The sequence below is a fragment of the Zootoca vivipara genome, chromosome 7 (genome assembly GCF_965207765.1).
Source record: "Zootoca vivipara chromosome 7, rZooViv2.hap1.1, whole genome shotgun sequence".
Classification (NCBI taxonomy): Eukaryota; Metazoa; Chordata; class Lepidosauria; order Squamata; family Lacertidae; genus Zootoca; species Zootoca vivipara.
Window position 1 is genome coordinate 62,588,077 of NC_142590.1, and position 17,323 is coordinate 62,605,399.

Sequence of the window (17,323 nt, forward strand, 5' to 3'; positions counted from 1 at the left end):
CACCAGCCAGCTCCAGCATTTAGGGAGAAGTAATCATATGTACAGTAGATTCTGCTTACTCCATTCTGATAATTTATACCAGAGTAGCTTGAAAGCAGGAATGAGAACGGCTTTTCATGGGTTGTTTTTGTACAGTATGTCATACCTGAGCATTGGTTCAACAACATCTGGAGTGCCACAGGTTTCCCATTCCTACTTTAGAGGAAAGGGATGAGCTCTTATAGTTATCAAAAAAACACCTCTGCCCATTTAGTGTACCAATTCAACAGTACAGTTCTGTAACTGTTCTACCCAGCCTCTATGATTCAAAGAAAGCTGGTAGGACACATCCTGCACAACTTTTTCCTGGTTAGTGTTTCTCCTTCAAATGAGCTTCTTCACACTGCTTCTACAGAACCAAACTTCTCCAACAGAGAGGTATAACAACAATGTTCTCATGAAAACCTTTCTGGCTTTGTTGCTTATTATTTTGCAGTACCCACCTAAGTGCATTTATGCTTTCCTCTTGGGCTCCTGGGAGAGGAGCCTGCAAATCCCAGAAAACATGTCAACATGTCAAGCGAGTCTAGGAATTAAAGGTCTCAATGTCCTGGGCACCTAGAAAAGAGGTGGCAAACATCACTAAACTCTGAAGACTAAGCACCATATCGGTATTACTCACCTAGGAACAGATAGTCCACATTTCTGAGTAACTGCTGACCCATGTGGAAAATGGTGACTTCAGGGCAGAAGCAGGCTAGGGTTTGTCATCCATGACAACTAACCCACAAGAAGTTTTGAATTCACATTGAAGATAAACTGGATCCACTGTGGCCCTTTCAAAAGCAGGAAGTGCGAGTGATTGGCAGAGGTAGGATTATAGACTCTAAATTCCCAACAATAGAAGTCTTGTTTGCCCAGATGGGCTTATCCCACTAATCAGACTGTAGTCTGTGGACATAGGAGAAATTGTAGCTTTGTGCTCCCTTAGGAAAAGGTATGCCCCTTAAGGTAAAAGAGAAATCATTCATTTATTACATCCCAGCCTTTCCCCAAGTTGCTCTCCTCAAGGACCTCTGGCTTAGCCTCACAAGCCTGTGAAGTATATGCTGAGTAATTGGCCCAAGTAGGCATAATGGCTGACTGGGGATTTGAACCCAGATCTCCTCCAGTCTAACATTCTAACCACTACACCATGCTAGCTTTCATATCAGCCTTTACTCAGGAACTTTCCACCATCACCCATGTGTAACTAATGGAGAATCTCTAGTCCAGCTACAACGTAAAGTATGATTTAGGAAGGGGGAAACCCTCTAAGCTGAAGAGAGAACAGGAAACGTTGGGCAGAACTACCGGTAGAGACTTCTCCCACCGAGACTTATCTAAAGCAAGTGGGAGGTGAAGATAAAGACAGATAAGTGTAAATCAATTTCCTTACTGTCAGACAGAGTCTATGACACAGCAGCAGGCTTGCTGTGGCTTGATTGAGTAATATAGGGTTCAGACCAGTCATTACTTATAGATTTACACTGACTTTTAAGCAGGCTCATACTTCTTTGCCACTTAGAAGTTACTATTAGTATCCCAAGGTTGCAATCCGCTTTGTTTTCCCCTTAAAAATATAAAGCAGTATAGAAATGAAATGGATAATAAGAATCGCACACACACACCAAGGAATAATATTGATGTATTTTAGAATTCTTTTTTACAAACATTATTTGATTAAAACACAAAATGAGTGAGAAATGGATTACATAGTACGTAATGGAGTTGACATTAGTCCTTTGGTGACATGCCATGTTTAAATGCTGGGTTCGGATACTTCATTAAAAAGAAAGTCCATCCAGTGTTGTGCAATCACAACTGAAGCATGCATTGCTTCCTACCCACACACACAGAGAATCTACTACCCCATATTAATTGTGGTATTCTGCTGTGGGAAATGAGATTGCCTGTCAGCAAGAGCAAAACAGTGGCAGAATCAGTTGCGTTAGAGACCAATTAAGGCAAGACACCTTTTCTACTATCCAAACGGAAGGAAATTGGCAGAGTGTCACTTCCATAACTCAAGAACATACAAGGGAGCTTTTCTTCAATTAGCTGTAAAATCAGTATAGATCTTATTAATGCACACCTTGCCATTTGCTCATGTATATTACTATTATTTCCCGTAGCTTATGACCATCCTGTATTATGCTGGAGAATCTGAAGAGGCAAGCACCATTGTGAGCATTTTAAAATTATATTTAAACACCCCAGAACTCAAATTCATCAGGCAGCAAATAGGCACTTTCTACTCTTTTCAACTCCATAGCTGTGCTTTCTCTAACCATTCATTCAGTCACATGGGGCAAAAATGGGCACATACAGAGGTACAGAGCAGAGGCAGGCAATGTGGTGCCTCCAGATGCTGCTGGATCCCAATTGTCAGCCTACTAGTCAGGGAAGATGGGAAGATGTAGCATCTGCAGGGTACCACCCCTGCCCCCGGCCCAGAAGAATTCAAATAGTATTTTTAAAAACAATACTGCAAATACTTTAAAAAATACTGACCATTAGTTTCAGTTAATCAGGTGTTCATCAGGGCAAATAATAATAATTCTGAAGGTGGAAGAATGCTTTATCTCTAGAGAATGCAAAGTTAGTCTAGTGAAGGAATATCATCTGCAGCAACTGGACTCAGATTTACAACGGGTGTGAAACTGGCCAAGCAGCGGTGAAATCTTCTTCTCTGCTGCTTTTTTGCTGGCTAATATGCAGAAAACTCAGCCAGACATGACATTTAATCTTCAGGCTTCTGCAGACACAACCTTTACATGGTAAATGCAAGTGGAGGGAGACTTCCTAAAGTGGTACAAGGACTGCCACTTTTATCTGGCAGTACTCCTAGGTTCAACATCCTGAACAGCTACAAGATGAGCAGAAATTCAATACTGCCCCCTCCATCCATGTATCTGTTACATTTATACATGCCATGAAAATAGAAAGGGATATAGGAACTTTGGCTGTAAAAACAAAGGAAAGGCATTTAAACAATATACCACTTTATTGCTTAAGTGATACCAGCCCCTTAACAAAGGGAGTTCTCCCTTAACAAAGGGAGTTTACCTAGATCAGGCATTCCCAAACTGCGGCCCTCCAGATGTTTTGGCCTACAACTCCCATGATCCCTAGCTCAGTGTTTCCCAACCTTGTGCCTCCAGCTGTTTTTGGACTACAACTCCCATCATCCCTAGCTAGCAAGACCAGTGGTCAGGAATGATGGGAATTGTAGTCCGAAAACAGCTGGAGGCACAAGGTTGGGAAACACTGCCCTAGCTAACAGGACCAGTGGTTGGGGAAGATTGGAATTGTAGTCCAAAACATCTGGAGGGCTGAAGTTTGGGGATGCCTGACCTAGATGCAAGACATATTAACACCCTCTCAGAAAACTGCACGTATCTGAAATGATACATCATCATCATATTAGGCAAGAGAAAAGATATTTTAGGAAATAGGTGTCCACCATCTCGCTATGTGTGATTGCACAGTGATTTCTCCAACTTGGGAGCTTGTACAGTAAAATGGCAACGTAATAAAACCACCAATAAAGGACTTATGATCCTGTATTTCATTTCTACTGCAGTCTGGCCCCCGCTTAGGAAGAATTTGTAAATGCAATAACCACAACATCTAGCAATGACATGTATGTATCAAACAACTACCACAGACAGCGCTTTTGTTCGAATTTCCATCATATCAAGCAAGAACACTTTGGAATCAAGGCAGTTCACGCATTCAGTTGCAAAACGGTAACAAGACATGAGAACCAGGATCAAATATTACGGCTTTCAAATAAATAGTGGTTATCTATTCAATCAGCTATTTCCCAGCAAATATTCATTTGAACAGAGAATTATGGGGCTCATGAAAAATCCAGTTCCAAAGTTCGTAAGGCTGAATACACAACAGCAATTTACTTCTTTATCCAAGCAGCATCACTGTGTGGCTAAATCCCCTTTTGTTCCCCTAGCTCTTTACCTGTAGCTTAACTGCACAGCAGTCACCTGGAAAGAGCTTTCAAAGTATATAATCTTGATGAAGTGTGTTCCCCCCCGGTTCATTTTTCACAGATCAAAAATAAAGAGTCTGTGCCTGACAAAGATGTGGAACGAATTAAAAGAGAGAAGTGCATAGAAAGCTGGGGCAGTTCAATCTTCTCTACATAGTCCTCACAGAGCCATGATTTATGACCGGCATTGGAGTAACTGTTAGTTTTAATATCCACGGCTGTTAACTGGGCCTGGTGAGAAGCACCAATGGCTTCCAGCATTGTCAGGAAGAGTTAAATGAAATGTATTTAACACTGGAGGATGGCGACTGACAGCTGGAGTTCCCCACAGGTCTTAAAGATCAATGTGTATTTCAGCCAATGGTGCAGAGACGTCCTTGTGCACTACTGGGGAGGTGATATAGCTCAATGGCAGAACACATGCTCTGCATGTAGAAGGTTCCACTTTCAATCCCCTGAAAGTCCTATTAAGAAGCATCAGTGAACAGAGCAGGGAAGGAGGACACTGGAGCCACTATAGGTCAAGAGCAGGCAGACCAAGGTGCTCAAGACGGGACAGCTAGGAACTTTGCAGGGTAAGTTTAAGGCCTGTCCTGCCATTACAAATAGGCACTTGGTTATTCAAGATCTCTTACTAGAAAGAAAGCCGAGGGCTAGAGGCCAAAAAAGTGCAATAAGTTGATGTGCTATAGAAATATTTTAGATACACAGTATAGGGGGATGCTGCTACGTAGCATTTCTCTGTCCAAAAATGGTGGAGAGAGAGAGAGTCAGGCTTTTCAGTACAGTGTGATCGCAATTTTCTCCAGCTTTCCTTCCAGAAACAGGTACATGGTCCTTTCAAAGGATTTGGCCTCTACAGTTTCACACACCAGTTCCTCAGTTTGAACCTATCCGAGAAAGAGAGGGTGGGGGTGGGGAAATCCCACCACCAACAGAGGAGACTTTCTTTGCTTGCTCAGCTGAGCAAAGAGGTAGATGTTCAGAGACATTCTCTTCAGGTGCCGACAGAAAAGAATTAGAACTGGCACCAGGGTACGGGTGAAATGCAACAGTGGACTTAAGATTCACCCTCTAGCTGAACTTTGGCCAGATGTTTTTGACAGCTGAAACAAAGAGATACATCGTGTTAGTTTTGCTCCACTACATGTGCTATAACAGAAACAGGGCAAAGTTTAAGACTGCCAAAGCAGAGTCCCAGGAGAACTCCACATGCAACATTAATTTCCAGTGAATCAAACCCACTAAAACCAAGAAAGCAGTAGAGTTTGCCCAGGATAATGATGCTAGAGCAGAGGAAACAGGCTGTAGGCATTTTATCCCTATCAGAAAGACTGTAGTCCAACTGGTAATTTTTATGTTATTTAAACATCTATTTTTAAAAGAGATGCTATAGAGACCTGACACCTATTACATGAACTTTAGCATTAGGAAGCTACAGCCCCTATGTCAGAGGTTTCCAAAGATTTTTGCCAAGCCCTTTTTGTCTATTTGAGCTTTGTAGGAGCCTTCTTTGAAGATGCAAGCAAACAAGTCCTTCTTACGAGGCACCCACCTGCATTTTCTCCAGTTTGCCATTCAAGCTTTCTGACTCTCGCAGTCTCCTACACCTACTCTGCAAAACTTGTTTTTATCACTGTCCTTCAAAATAAGAGATTTCTTCAAAAACACTGTACCCTCATATTTCTCAATCATTTGTTTAGCAGAAACTGCCCCCACCTGATCACATCACAAGGCACGAGACTCCCATGCAGCCTTGATTCCCATCTTCACTGCTGTTGAGCCTTTTCATCCGATATTGGCGGATCTCCCTCACCAATGTGTAAAAGGCATCTTCAACACCCTGAGCGGGAAAGAAACTCTGGTCAGAAACAAGTGCTTCTGGGCCTAGGAGATGTTTTCCTTGTTGCCTCTTCTCCACACATCCCTCTTGAAAGGTTTCATGTCAAATTTACTGAGTTGGAGTCCCTCATTCTACAGCAGGGGACTGCATTACAGTAGTAGGCAGAATCAATGAAAGGAATAGGGGAACCCTCCCCCCCCCCACTCTCCCTTATATACACCCACCACCATTCACACATAAAAACATACATAAACCTCAACCCCCATCATTCATTCATTCATTCATTCATTCATTCATTCATTCACATTCACTCATGAACAACAACAGCCATTGGACTTGGAAAATAAAGCACTGAAGCTGAGATTGAGAAGGTGGTTTTTGTGGGTATTACAGCACATGAGAGGAGGGTTAATCCTTCCCTCCCAAACTGCAATTACCATGAAGATTCCACACCCCTACCTGTGTGGCAAATAGGCTTAAAAAGAGCCTCATATTTTGAGCCAACATGAGGGTGCTGTTGTTGTTTTTGAAACCTAATTGCCACACCCGAAAGGGGTGGTGGTGTGCCACACGTGCCATGGAAGTCTAACCCTTTCCTTCCAAGCCACAAACATGCCCACAAGACATCAATCAGGTACGCTTGAAAAAAAGCCTCCTACTGATATTAATTAGAAATTTTCAGGCCTGATTGCTGCATGCATGGCATTTGGGGCAGTGGAGAGGGGAGAAAAGGGTTAACCCCAGCTGTGATTCCCCCCAGAAAGGGTCATCCCAACATGACAAATAGGGTTTTTTTAAAAAAAAACTTCCACTTTCATCAATGGAACCTTACTCCTCACAAGCAGGAAGTGTGCTTGCTTCTTTTTTTAAGGTTCCAAGTTTATGCAGCCTATAGGATAGTACTCCTACCAACAAGCTCCAACCCTCTGCTTGCCTAGTGCTGGCTTCTCAATCAGTGTACCAGAACAGTGCTGGCAGTTCTCAAGAGAGCAAAGCAGAAGCACAAGAATCCATTACCTGTCTCGTTTTGGCAGATGTCTCAATGAAGGGAATCCCATAGCTCTTGGCTACTTCATGAGCTTGTTTGGTATCTACTGTTCGTGTTGGCAGGTCACATTTGTTTCCCACTAACACCATTGGTACATCTTCTGAATCTTTCACTCTTTTAATCTGCTCTCTGAAGAAACGGGTGGGAAGAGATCACAGCCTCTATGTTTCAATTTTACATGTTGTTCAAATTGCCATTGCTCCCAAAACACAGCAGCTGCACCTGGCTGCTTCTCTTCTGACTTCAGATAATGAAAAATCCTGCAGTTCAGAGGAATGCCATAAGGTGGCCTTATGATATCACATGATTGCATAATTTTATATAAGCTGTCCTTCTGAATTGAAAGTGGGATAGAAATCAAATCAGCATAACATTAACTATATGAACCAGGTAATGGGAACAGAAAGGTGCTCCAACCATCCTTTTATTCACCCGAGTATGATCCTCTCCATCCCTTCTTATGCCAGGGCAGCTATCACAATTGTCCCCTATTTCTCCAGAACTATTTTGAATATTTTGATCAGGTAACGGTATTTGATTGATTTATGAGCAAACACCTGTTGAACAGCATATTCAGCTGTACATAAACCCCTGAGCTTTTGATTGTGCAGTTTGATTTCAAACCACACAGACAAATGAAAATGCTTTACCAGATAGCAGCTGACTGACAGGTGGGCAGCCCTCACCTAATTGTCAAAACAGTCTATGGGGGTAGGGGGAGGCCAGGATCCAACCTGCTGGCAGGATCCAGTTACCACCTCTGTTCTAGACATGACTACCAACTGCTTTAGCAATAAAGTCTGTTCAAAGGCCACAGTGGATTTTGACTCAGCACTAGCATGCACCTCCTTCCTGCAAGCAGAGCTTACCTGTAAAGATTGATATCTGCAAATGATTTGCTGTTGTTGATGGCGAACACACATAGAAAGCCTTCCCCAGTTCTCATGTACTGATCTCTCATGGCACTATACTCTTCTTGCCCTGCTGTGTCCAGGATATCTAACAAACAGGTCTCTCCATCAATAACTACCTGTTTGCGGTAAGAGTCCTGTGGGAAAGAAGTATAGTTTCAGGACTAAGCACGATCTGATCCGCCAAATCCTGTTTGCCACACACTTCAACACACTGTGAGGATCCACTGTTTCGAAATCAGCACCCTCTCCAATCTTTACTGTATTTGGTGATTTAAAAGATGACGTGCTTCCAGCAGCATGAGTTGTTGGGGGGGACGGGGACTCCAGACATGACTGTTTACAGGCTATTTGTTCATTCGACTGAAGAACCTCATGATCTCTTCTCAAACAAGGAAAGACACCAGTTGAGATTTTTTTAAAAAAAACAACAACAAAACTTTAAAAACATGGGAGTTTCTGGTAAAGTTCCAGAAACCAAACTTAGAACAAGGGAGGAATCTGTGTCCCAGTTCTGGGAAAGCTCTGTCCCTCATCATCAGAGTAGATCCACTGGAACCAATGGTTTTATGCTAGCATGACTAATTTAATCCCACTGATTTCAATGGTTTACTCTGAGTATGACTTAAACAGATACCACTGATTAACAGTTAAGTGGATCTGAAAAAAATATTAATACTTTTGCAAAACAGTTCTACATTTTCTGGTATTATAAGGATAAATGAATCCATATTTTCTGGCCCCTTCTCTAAAGATGGGATCAGTTTAATGAGCGTGAGACTTTGGGTTTCTAATACCAGAGGACAGTATGCTGCACCTCTTGTATGCCAGTAGTAAAGCAAACACAAGAAATATAGGTTGATATCACACACACACACAGTCAATATGGTGCTGAGGCCGAAAATGCCTGCAGGAGCTCACCTCTATAGTGGGATCATATTCATCTACAAAGTGATTCTGGATGAGCTGGATGGTTAGGGCACTTTTCCCAACACCACCAGCTCCTACCACTACCAGCTTGTATTCAGTCATCGCCCTCCTCAGGGACCTGTTGGTAGGACAGATACATTAGCAGAGCCAAGAGCTCCAAAAGAGTGTCTTTCAGGAACACACAGCACATGCAGAGACAGAATAAAAATTCTGAACACCCAACATGTTTGGTACTGTAGCAGCCAGCTAGAGGGCTTTACCACAGGCTGAAAGGCAGATGATAAATTAAACAAAACAAGGCCAAACCCAGTCTGAGAATTCATGGATGATTGATCTGGACCCAAATCCCCCCCAATACAAGCTCAGCAGTGTAAAATAATAAGTCAGATCCTAGACATGGGCTGCAAAATTATACACATTTACCAGAAAGTTATGTTGAACTCAATGGAGTTTACTTTTGAGTAGGCATGCACAGGATTGCACTATTAGCCTAGGTAGCCACTGGCTCAAATCCATTCTCTACCACAGGAGTGGAGGATCTTAGTCAGCCTCTGGCCACATTCCCTTCGTGGCAATCTGCCAGGGGCCACATGCCAGTAGTGAGCATGGCCAAAACATTAGTGGGGGGAGCAACTGTAGAAATATGTTTGTACTATAAGTTACACATCCCTCTCTAAACTCCAGCCAGGCAAACAAGAAACGTTATCAGAAGTCAAAGGCACATTCCAGACAGGCAAAAATATTTAAGGAGGGATGTGGCTCGGGTGTGTGTGTGGCCTAGGGAAGAGTCTCGAGGGCCAGGTGGAGAGGCCTGGAGAGACACATATGGCCCCTGGACCTGAGGGTCCCCTTATTCTCACAATACTGTGAAGCAGTTTAGGTTGAGCAGTACAGTAGCTTGCACAAGGCCACTAAGGAGAGAAAGTTACTGGGTGCTGCTGGGCAAGCAACTGCTCAACCTAAACTGATGTGAGAATAAGATGAAAAAATATGTAAATGATTTTTGAATAGGTAACTGGAGACAATTTTAAGATGGATGAAGATAACCCAGCTGAAACTCAATTCAGATAAGAGAGCTGCTCTGAACGGGGAATCTGGCTGATCTGGATAGAGAGGTACAACTGGCCTCAGATTGTATTGCATTTCCTGAAGGGTGACATCAAAATTTGTAGTTTGAAGTGCAGCTGACACCTGTGGTTAGATTTGTATGGCCTCAACATTATGCTGTCCTTAAAAACTTCTCTTTTGGTCCAATTTCTCTTAAAGGTTGCTCATTTAGAATTGGTAATTTTGGTGCAGAGAGTTCTGTCTATTAGCAATTTATACTGATGTTTTTAAACTGTTTTTAACTAGCATAGGTTTTTAAATGACTGTAAATACTGCTGCTGTTATATTTTGTATATGTACTGTTTTATGGTGTTTCAATCTGCACTGAATGGCTTTGCACAGGCTAGCATACAAATGATTTTATAAATAGAAATGTTGTTTTAATACAGAGCATGCAGTGAATAGATTTAGGCTGTGCCTCATGTCAAAATGTAAACATTTCAGGACACAAACTTGTGGCAGAGAAAGCTATCAAGCCACAATGGCTATCTTCCACTTCCACTGACAGCATTCGGTGCGCCTCCAAATACGAGGGGCTGGGAATCGCAGGTGAGCAGAGTGCTGTTGCGCCCGTGTCCTGCTTTCGGGCTTCCCACAGGCACCTGTCCCGCCACTGTGGGTACAGGATGTTAGACTGGCCTGATCCATCATCAGGGCTCTCCTTACGTTCACTCGCGTCTAGCCTGTGACTGCCAACATCTGATGTCCAGAGAGGGACAAAGCAAAGGTGAGCCCCGCTTGGCAGCCCCAACACCCCATCTCTCTGCACGCCTTGAGACCACCAAGGGCAGCCGGGCAGCCCCCGGAGGACCTTTCCCCATACGAGCAGGGCAGCGAAAGGGGGTCGCCCACCAAGCACCCACCAAGCCCTCAGGCTGCCGGCCCCCAAGCAGACAGAGTCGCTGAGATAGAGCCCCCAGCAGCCCGCATGGAGGTCCAGGGGAGAAGCGGTTCCAGCGGAAGGGACGGGCACACCCAACCCGGGCAGCGAACGAAGAGCCGCCCAAGGCAGCGTCTCCCGGCACCAGGCGGAGAAAGACAGCGCCGCATCTTCCCGACCAGCACCTCAGCCCGAAGGGGATACGGGGCTGTCCTGTCTCCCCCTTTCCTCGTTACGAGTCGCCTCTCACCTCACTTCAAGAATCCGCAGCCACCAGAACGCCCTTCCCAAGACCGGCCCTTCCGACCCGCCGTACGGTTGACGTCATCACCCGGCGCCGGAAGCATTCGGAGACATTGCTCGCTTGGGCGGGGCTAACTGAAAGCAAGGGCTCCGCGGGGATGGCTGGGCGGCTGGTTGTTGTTGTCCTGCTGCCTAGCGAGATCGCGGGTGGGTGGGTGGGAGGGCTCGCGGAACGGCGCTTCCCATCCCAGTTGCGGCAAGTAGGAAGGAAGAACAGCGCCGGATGAAGGACAGCGCCCGGCAGGACTCCGAAGCCAAACGCAATGTCCGCTCCAGGCACCGGGAGTCGATGGAAGTCGCTTTCTTCAGGGCCACAGCAGTGGTTTATAGAGCCAGGTGGTGGTGAACTGTAGCCATTCGTCTGTTGTTGGACTACACCAGGCATCCCCAAACTCGGCCCTCCAGATGTTTTGGAGTACAATTCCCATCTTCCCCAACCACTAGTCCTGTTAGCTAGGGGTCATGGGAGTTGTAGGCCAAAACATCTGGAGGTAAATAGCAAAATAGAAACAGATTAAAATAAGGTAAATAGCAAATAGGAACAGATTAATCCCCGACTTCCCCCAGCTATGCAGTCTCAATCTAATTTGTTCCGTTGCTTTTAAGCTTAAACAAAGAGTCAGCAGATCAGAACATGGGTCTCCAATGTGCATTTGGTCCTTGGCTTCTTTTGTCTATTTATCCCCACTCCACTGCCTGTAAGGCCCCATTCGGCTTGCTTGTGAAGCAGCCAGTAGCTAAGTAATTTGACTCACCTGTTGTAAAAATACCTGAAGGAGCGTCTCCACCCCCATCATTCAGCCCGGACACTGAGATCCAGCACCGAGGGCCTTCTGGTGGCTCCCTCATTGTGAGAAGTGAGGTTACAGGGAACCAGACAGAGGGCCTTCTCGGTAGTGGCACCCGCCCTGTGGAACGCCCTCCCAGCAGATGTCAAGGCAATAAGCAACTATTTTACTTTTAGAAGGCAACTGAAGGCGGCCCTGTTTAGGGAAGTTTTTAATGTTTGATGCTGTACTGTTTTTAATACAGTATTTGGTTGGAAGCCGCCCAGAGTGGCTGGGGAAACCCAGCCAGATGGGCGGGGTATAAATAATAAATTATTATTATAAAAATTTATCTGCACACAGATGAACAATCAGTACCTAAGGAAAGAGATAGACCACTGGTTCTGTTAGCTAGGGATGATGGGCGTTGTAGTCCCAAAACATCTGGAGGGCCGAATTTGGGGGTGCCTGGAATACATGGATCCGGAGTGGGGTCCCTAAGATGGTTGGATGGCGCCTTGTATGCCACCACCTCCTGCACCAGCTTAGCTGCAGCTCCTACAGCCAAGCTGGTACCAAGCATATTCTCTGCTTTCCTAGGGAAACCCAGCCAAATGGATGGGTATCATCATCCTCCTCTTTTGGGCAAAACTGGGAGTGAGGCCTTGTCATCTGTGCAGCCCAAGACCTCCATACACAATGCCCAAGCTTGCGCCCTGGGGAGGTCACTTTGCAGCAGTTGGACTTCACCCCTGAGGCGCACTCCACTCGAGGCAGATGGAGACCAACATAGAATCATATGAGTTGGAAGAGACCACAAGGGCCATCCAGTCCAACCCCCTGCCAAGCAGGAACATCATCATCCCTGCCCATCAGGCACACCTGTGTGTCCATTGTAGAAGCTGCTACATACTCTTGCAATGATCTCATGCACCCCTTTTAAAGTGTTGATGGCAGGGGATTGAACGCAGGACCTTGCACATGTTATCACTTAGAGCACAGGTTCCACTGGAGTGTAAATGAAACGAATTGAACTTTTCAAAACCCCTTCTCACTAGAAGATAGTGTGCTTTTGTGAAAAAGTGCTCTTTGCATGGTGTCCCACCCTCACTCTTCTTCCCTTTTCTCACTATGTGAATGGACCACTGCTACAGTTCTTTTCCTGTCACCTCTGAATCCAGCTAGGCTCGGCTTCTAGTCAAGCCTCTTAAGATAGGAGGAGAGGGGGAGATAATATACTGAAAACAGATATTTTACACCCAACACCCACCCCATAACAGCCAATAGGTACTTCATGACACTTGTAAAATCACAGTGGGCACCCAATGATCACCATTATAGCAAAAATAGTATATATGCCTAACATAAGTGTTTTATGAAATCATGTGTAGAGATAGTGAATAAAGAGAACCTTTATCTTTATCCAGAAACACTTGAAATCAGTTACATAATGATGCTGAAATTCATTAGATTCAGGATAGCCAAAATAAAGTTGCTTTCTTACAATATAATTAACAAGATCCTGTGTAAACTACTTTGAGGGTTATTTGTTTTTTTCAATCAAGCGGTGTATAAATTTTATTAAATAAAATATCAAATCAAAACTGTTCAAAGTAATACCAGTTGCATGTATACACACATACAAACACACATACAAACAGTAGGATACTTTTATTGATTTATTGTTCTTGTGCCTTCTGGAAACATCTAGTTGGCAACATGCTAGACATGTTGACCAACCTTAGACAGTGATCAGTTTTTACCAAAGCACTTATACTTTGTATAAACAAATAGCTGCACATATACAACGCACTGAGAATAACTGTTGTCAGGTTCCGGTTTCCGCCGGCAGGAATGGCGGACCTGTTTTCCATCTCTCTGACCTTCGTAAGGAATTTGGCGGTTGCTAGGGGAGTAAATGGCAACCCCCTACCCTCTCCGGGGGTTAGGGAGAGGGGCCGCTGGCCCGCGATGCCCCCAGACCCACTCCGACTGTTTTTGGAGTGGGGGGAGCTTGGGCTGAGCACTTACGAGGGCCAGGACTCCCGGACGCTAATCTGCATGGCGGGGATTTCCATGGTTAAAGAAGATAATTAGGCTTAAATCTATGGACATACTTCAGAAGGAGGGGAAGAAGCGCTGTTTACTGCTGAGAAATTTATGCTGCTGAGGGAGAGGAGTCAAAGGCTGTATTTCATCTGAAAGAAGGATTGATGGGGACGGAGCGATAAGGGAAGTGAGTCCTTTTTAATTTTTCTTCATATGAGTTACTTCGTACCTTCCCAGACGCGATGTCCTGGTTTGTTTGGAGTGAAAGAGAAGCAAAAGACTGTGTGAGTTGAACTTTATAAACTGTTGTTACTGAGCATATTTTTTAAAGATGTGGAGTTGCCGACGAGAAAAGCCCTCCTCTAGTTGGACGGAAGGAGTCCTGGACGCGTTCGGAGGATTTATGAGCTGTGACGCACTTTGAATTGGAGCAGCGACCTGAAGCTAAGTTCAGCTATAGGGCAAGGAGATCCATCAATTTACCAAGAGTTTATGGTTTGATGTTTGGGTCTTCTGCCTGGAAAAGCTGTAAATTTTATAAGATCGTTAATCTACCCGGTTATGAGAGAAAACGAAAGTGTTTTGAGTTTTTTTAAGATGGCGCTGCTTCGTGTTGACGCAACAGGGAGCTCCAGACCAAGAAGATTTATGGGGAGGCTGGACTGATTAACCCACACAGGAGAAAGAACATTTGTGAAACCTTGTTTGATATTTATCTCAGCAGCTGGGAAACAATCGGTTGAAAGTGGAAAACATCTATGTGATTATAAGGGAAAGATTCGGATTATTATGAACTTGGAGAGACGATTTGAACTTTAGAAAAAAGACGGCAGTGGACGGTTGCGAGGAATCCCCAATTTCTTGAAGCATGGGAACCCCAAAAAAATTTTTTTTAGATGATTTGGCATAATATTCGGTTTGATTGATATATATGTGTATAATTTGAAATAACGAATGTGATATAATTGGTTTTAATTGGAAAATTAATAAAAATATATATTTTTTTTAAAAAAAGAATAACTGTTGTCAGAATCTGCGTATGAACTCAATTTTTCAGTCATAATTTCATTGTAGAAAGGATTTATGGGTAGTAGAAAATTCAGTTTTAATCAAGAGTAGACCCATTGAAATTAACAAACATGAGATTAAGTTAGGTACATTAATTTCAGCACATCTGCTGTGTGTAAAATTTAGTTGAATACCACCCATGATGAGGATGTAGCAACTATGGAAGTAACTAATCACTTGGTACCATTATTTGAAGATATATCATGCTTTTCCTAGGAGAGTTCCTGCCTACCCTACCCCCCAAATAAAGTAAGCTTTCAGACAATGCCTTTAGCTTATTTAAAGATAGTTCTGAAGTTGATGGCATGCTAGTATCTTTGTGACATTTTCGTTTATCTAATAGACATGTTGCATTGTTCCCAGTGGAATATTGGTACCTGCTAATGTTTAGCAAGTGTAGTTGATATCAAGTCATTTAAAAAGGCACCCTTTTTCTATACCATTTGCAATGTTTTGCTTAAATGACAGAAAATGTGAACAGAATTGGAAGTAGTCTACTTTTATTGGAAAATAATGTGTTTTTGTTTAAATACAGAGAAATCTGAAGTCAGATTTATTCCCCAGCAACAAACTTCTCAAGCTACTCCCAAATTTTGGCTGACAAGAACTGAACTCTCTCAACCCTAATGTACTGCAGGGAAGAAATGTTTTAAAGCACCATTGTGGAGAGCTACTGTAGACTCACATCCCCTGTGTGTTCTAAGTGTACAAACCTAATCCTTCCACCCCTGCTTTATAGCACAACGATGATATGTACATATTAATGTTGTGCACCAAATCTGACGGAAACCCAGATCACAAACTGAATTGGGCAGATCTGGGCTTTAACTATTTGGCTGAGACTGCCATGGTCTAGTCAGCCCACCCATAGAGAATTGGGGATATCTCAGAAAGTGGAGTGGTCAGGTGGGTGGGGGAAGAGGAAAGAAGGCAAGCAGCCTCTGCAAGATTGAAGAGCCGCGTGACACAATTTGCAGAAGGGCTTTCAAACTGTTGCCAGATTGCACTTTGAATTGAACCTGCCAGTTCCCAGCACAACCTTACCAACTGAGGAACAGAGTGCAATCCTACTGGCTGCAGGCATTTGTTTTGCATTCCCTGCAGAGGTGGTGTTAGCGAAGCACGCTGCAGTAATTAACTCTCTCTTGACCTGCTGCTGAGTGGAAGGTTCAGTCCTGCTCTAGTGTGGTCATAAGAGCAGGGGAAAGGAAATGCTGTATTTCCTTGTCTTCCCACTCCTGAGCACATATAATAGAGGTTAAAATCCTGATTATACATGAGGGCTGGTCCCCAAATCCATTTGCAGGCCAGATCTAGTTGGGGCCTAGTGGCAGACCAGGAGTACGCTCAGCCCAGCCCTAGTACACATGCACAAGAAATGACTGCATTGAGGTGGTGTGTAGTTTCTAATGCAATTGCATAGCAAGCTTAAGATCAGCTTGTCTGTTTAGCAATGCAAATTATTGGGGTGAGGAATGCAAATACACTACAGTGGTACCTTGGGTTACAGATGATTCAGGTTACAGACTCCGCTAACCAAAAAATAGTACCTCGGGTTAATAACTTTGCTCCAGGATGAGAACAGAAATCGCACGAGCAGCGGTGGGGCGGCAGCACGCAATAATTGTGCGATATTTGTGGTGCCTTGAAATCGGCTGCCCTGCTCTCCCTTGTGCAAGGAGTGATATATTGCTGCATATTGCTGGGTCAAAATCATTGTAGTGTGATTTCAAAACTGATTTTGACCAATATACTATTGAAAAATCACACAGCGCTAAAACAGACCATAGCATTTGTGATATTACCATGCAAAAATGACAAAATTTAGTTTCGGGGGGGAGGCAAGGGCCACAGACTTCTGGTTGCATTCTGTGGACTCCCAGGGGTCTCCGGACCTCCAATTGGGAACTACTGGTGTAGGTGGATGTGGGGTGAATATAGTCAAAGTTTGATTTCAGCATACCAGTGAGAAAGGTTTCCTGGCAAATTTTAATTGGAATATGTGCCCCAATTGACAACAAATCTGAGATGTTTGAATAGAGTGAGTGAGGTGTGTGTATGCATGTATGAATAACATATTTAATTTTACATGTTGCATAAATCTCAAGATTCTGTCTCATAGTCCAAAATGTTTGAACTGAAATTTTTGATACTAAAAGAAAAAGTGCAATCAGTGTAGTTTTAAGTGCTATCTTTTAAAAACCCAAAGCTTTCCTTGAAATTATTCTAATTCTACTTAGAAATGCCAATTTCAACTCCAGCTACCCAGTGTGACTGGTATGACATCCATTTCACTGTGGTATGTGTGGAAGAGACCCTCCACCTGGGAGAAAAAAACCACCGTTCCTTGCCAACCTGTGCTCAGCATCTGATCTCATACCATCCAA

The 17,323-nt window shown here is 43.8% G+C and overlaps 1 protein-coding gene across 1 annotated transcript; it reads right to left on the reverse strand.

The window, feature by feature from the left end:
* Positions 1-1,649: 1,649 nt before the first annotated feature.
* Positions 1,650-11,784, reverse strand: NRAS (NRAS proto-oncogene, GTPase). The gene is made up of 6 exons (XM_035123736.3): positions 11,000-11,784; positions 8,754-8,880; positions 7,791-7,969; positions 6,891-7,050; positions 5,750-5,873; positions 1,650-5,136 (listed from the first exon to the last, which is right to left on the reverse strand). The coding sequence occupies exons 2-5, from the start codon at positions 8,862-8,864 to the stop codon at positions 5,754-5,756; spliced, it is 570 nt and encodes a 189-aa protein (XP_034979627.1). The 5' UTR covers positions 8,865-8,880; positions 11,000-11,784; the 3' UTR covers positions 1,650-5,136; positions 5,750-5,753.
* Between the last annotated feature and the right edge of the window lie 5,539 nt (positions 11,785-17,323).

Bases quoted from the DNA above. Each gene is read 5' to 3' on its own strand.
- NRAS (XM_035123736.3), bottom strand. From the start codon at position 8,864: ATGACTGAATACAAGCTGGTAGTGGTAGGAGCTGGTGGTGTTGGGAAA. The intron at 7,970-8,753 runs GTGAGCTCCTGC...TCTTTCCCACAG, and splicing joins AATATGATCCCACTATAGAG to GACTCTTACCGCAAACAGGT. The intron at 7,051-7,790 runs GTAAGCTCTGCT...CCGTTTCTTCAG, and splicing joins GCAGATATCAATCTTTACAG to AGAGCAGATTAAAAGAGTGA.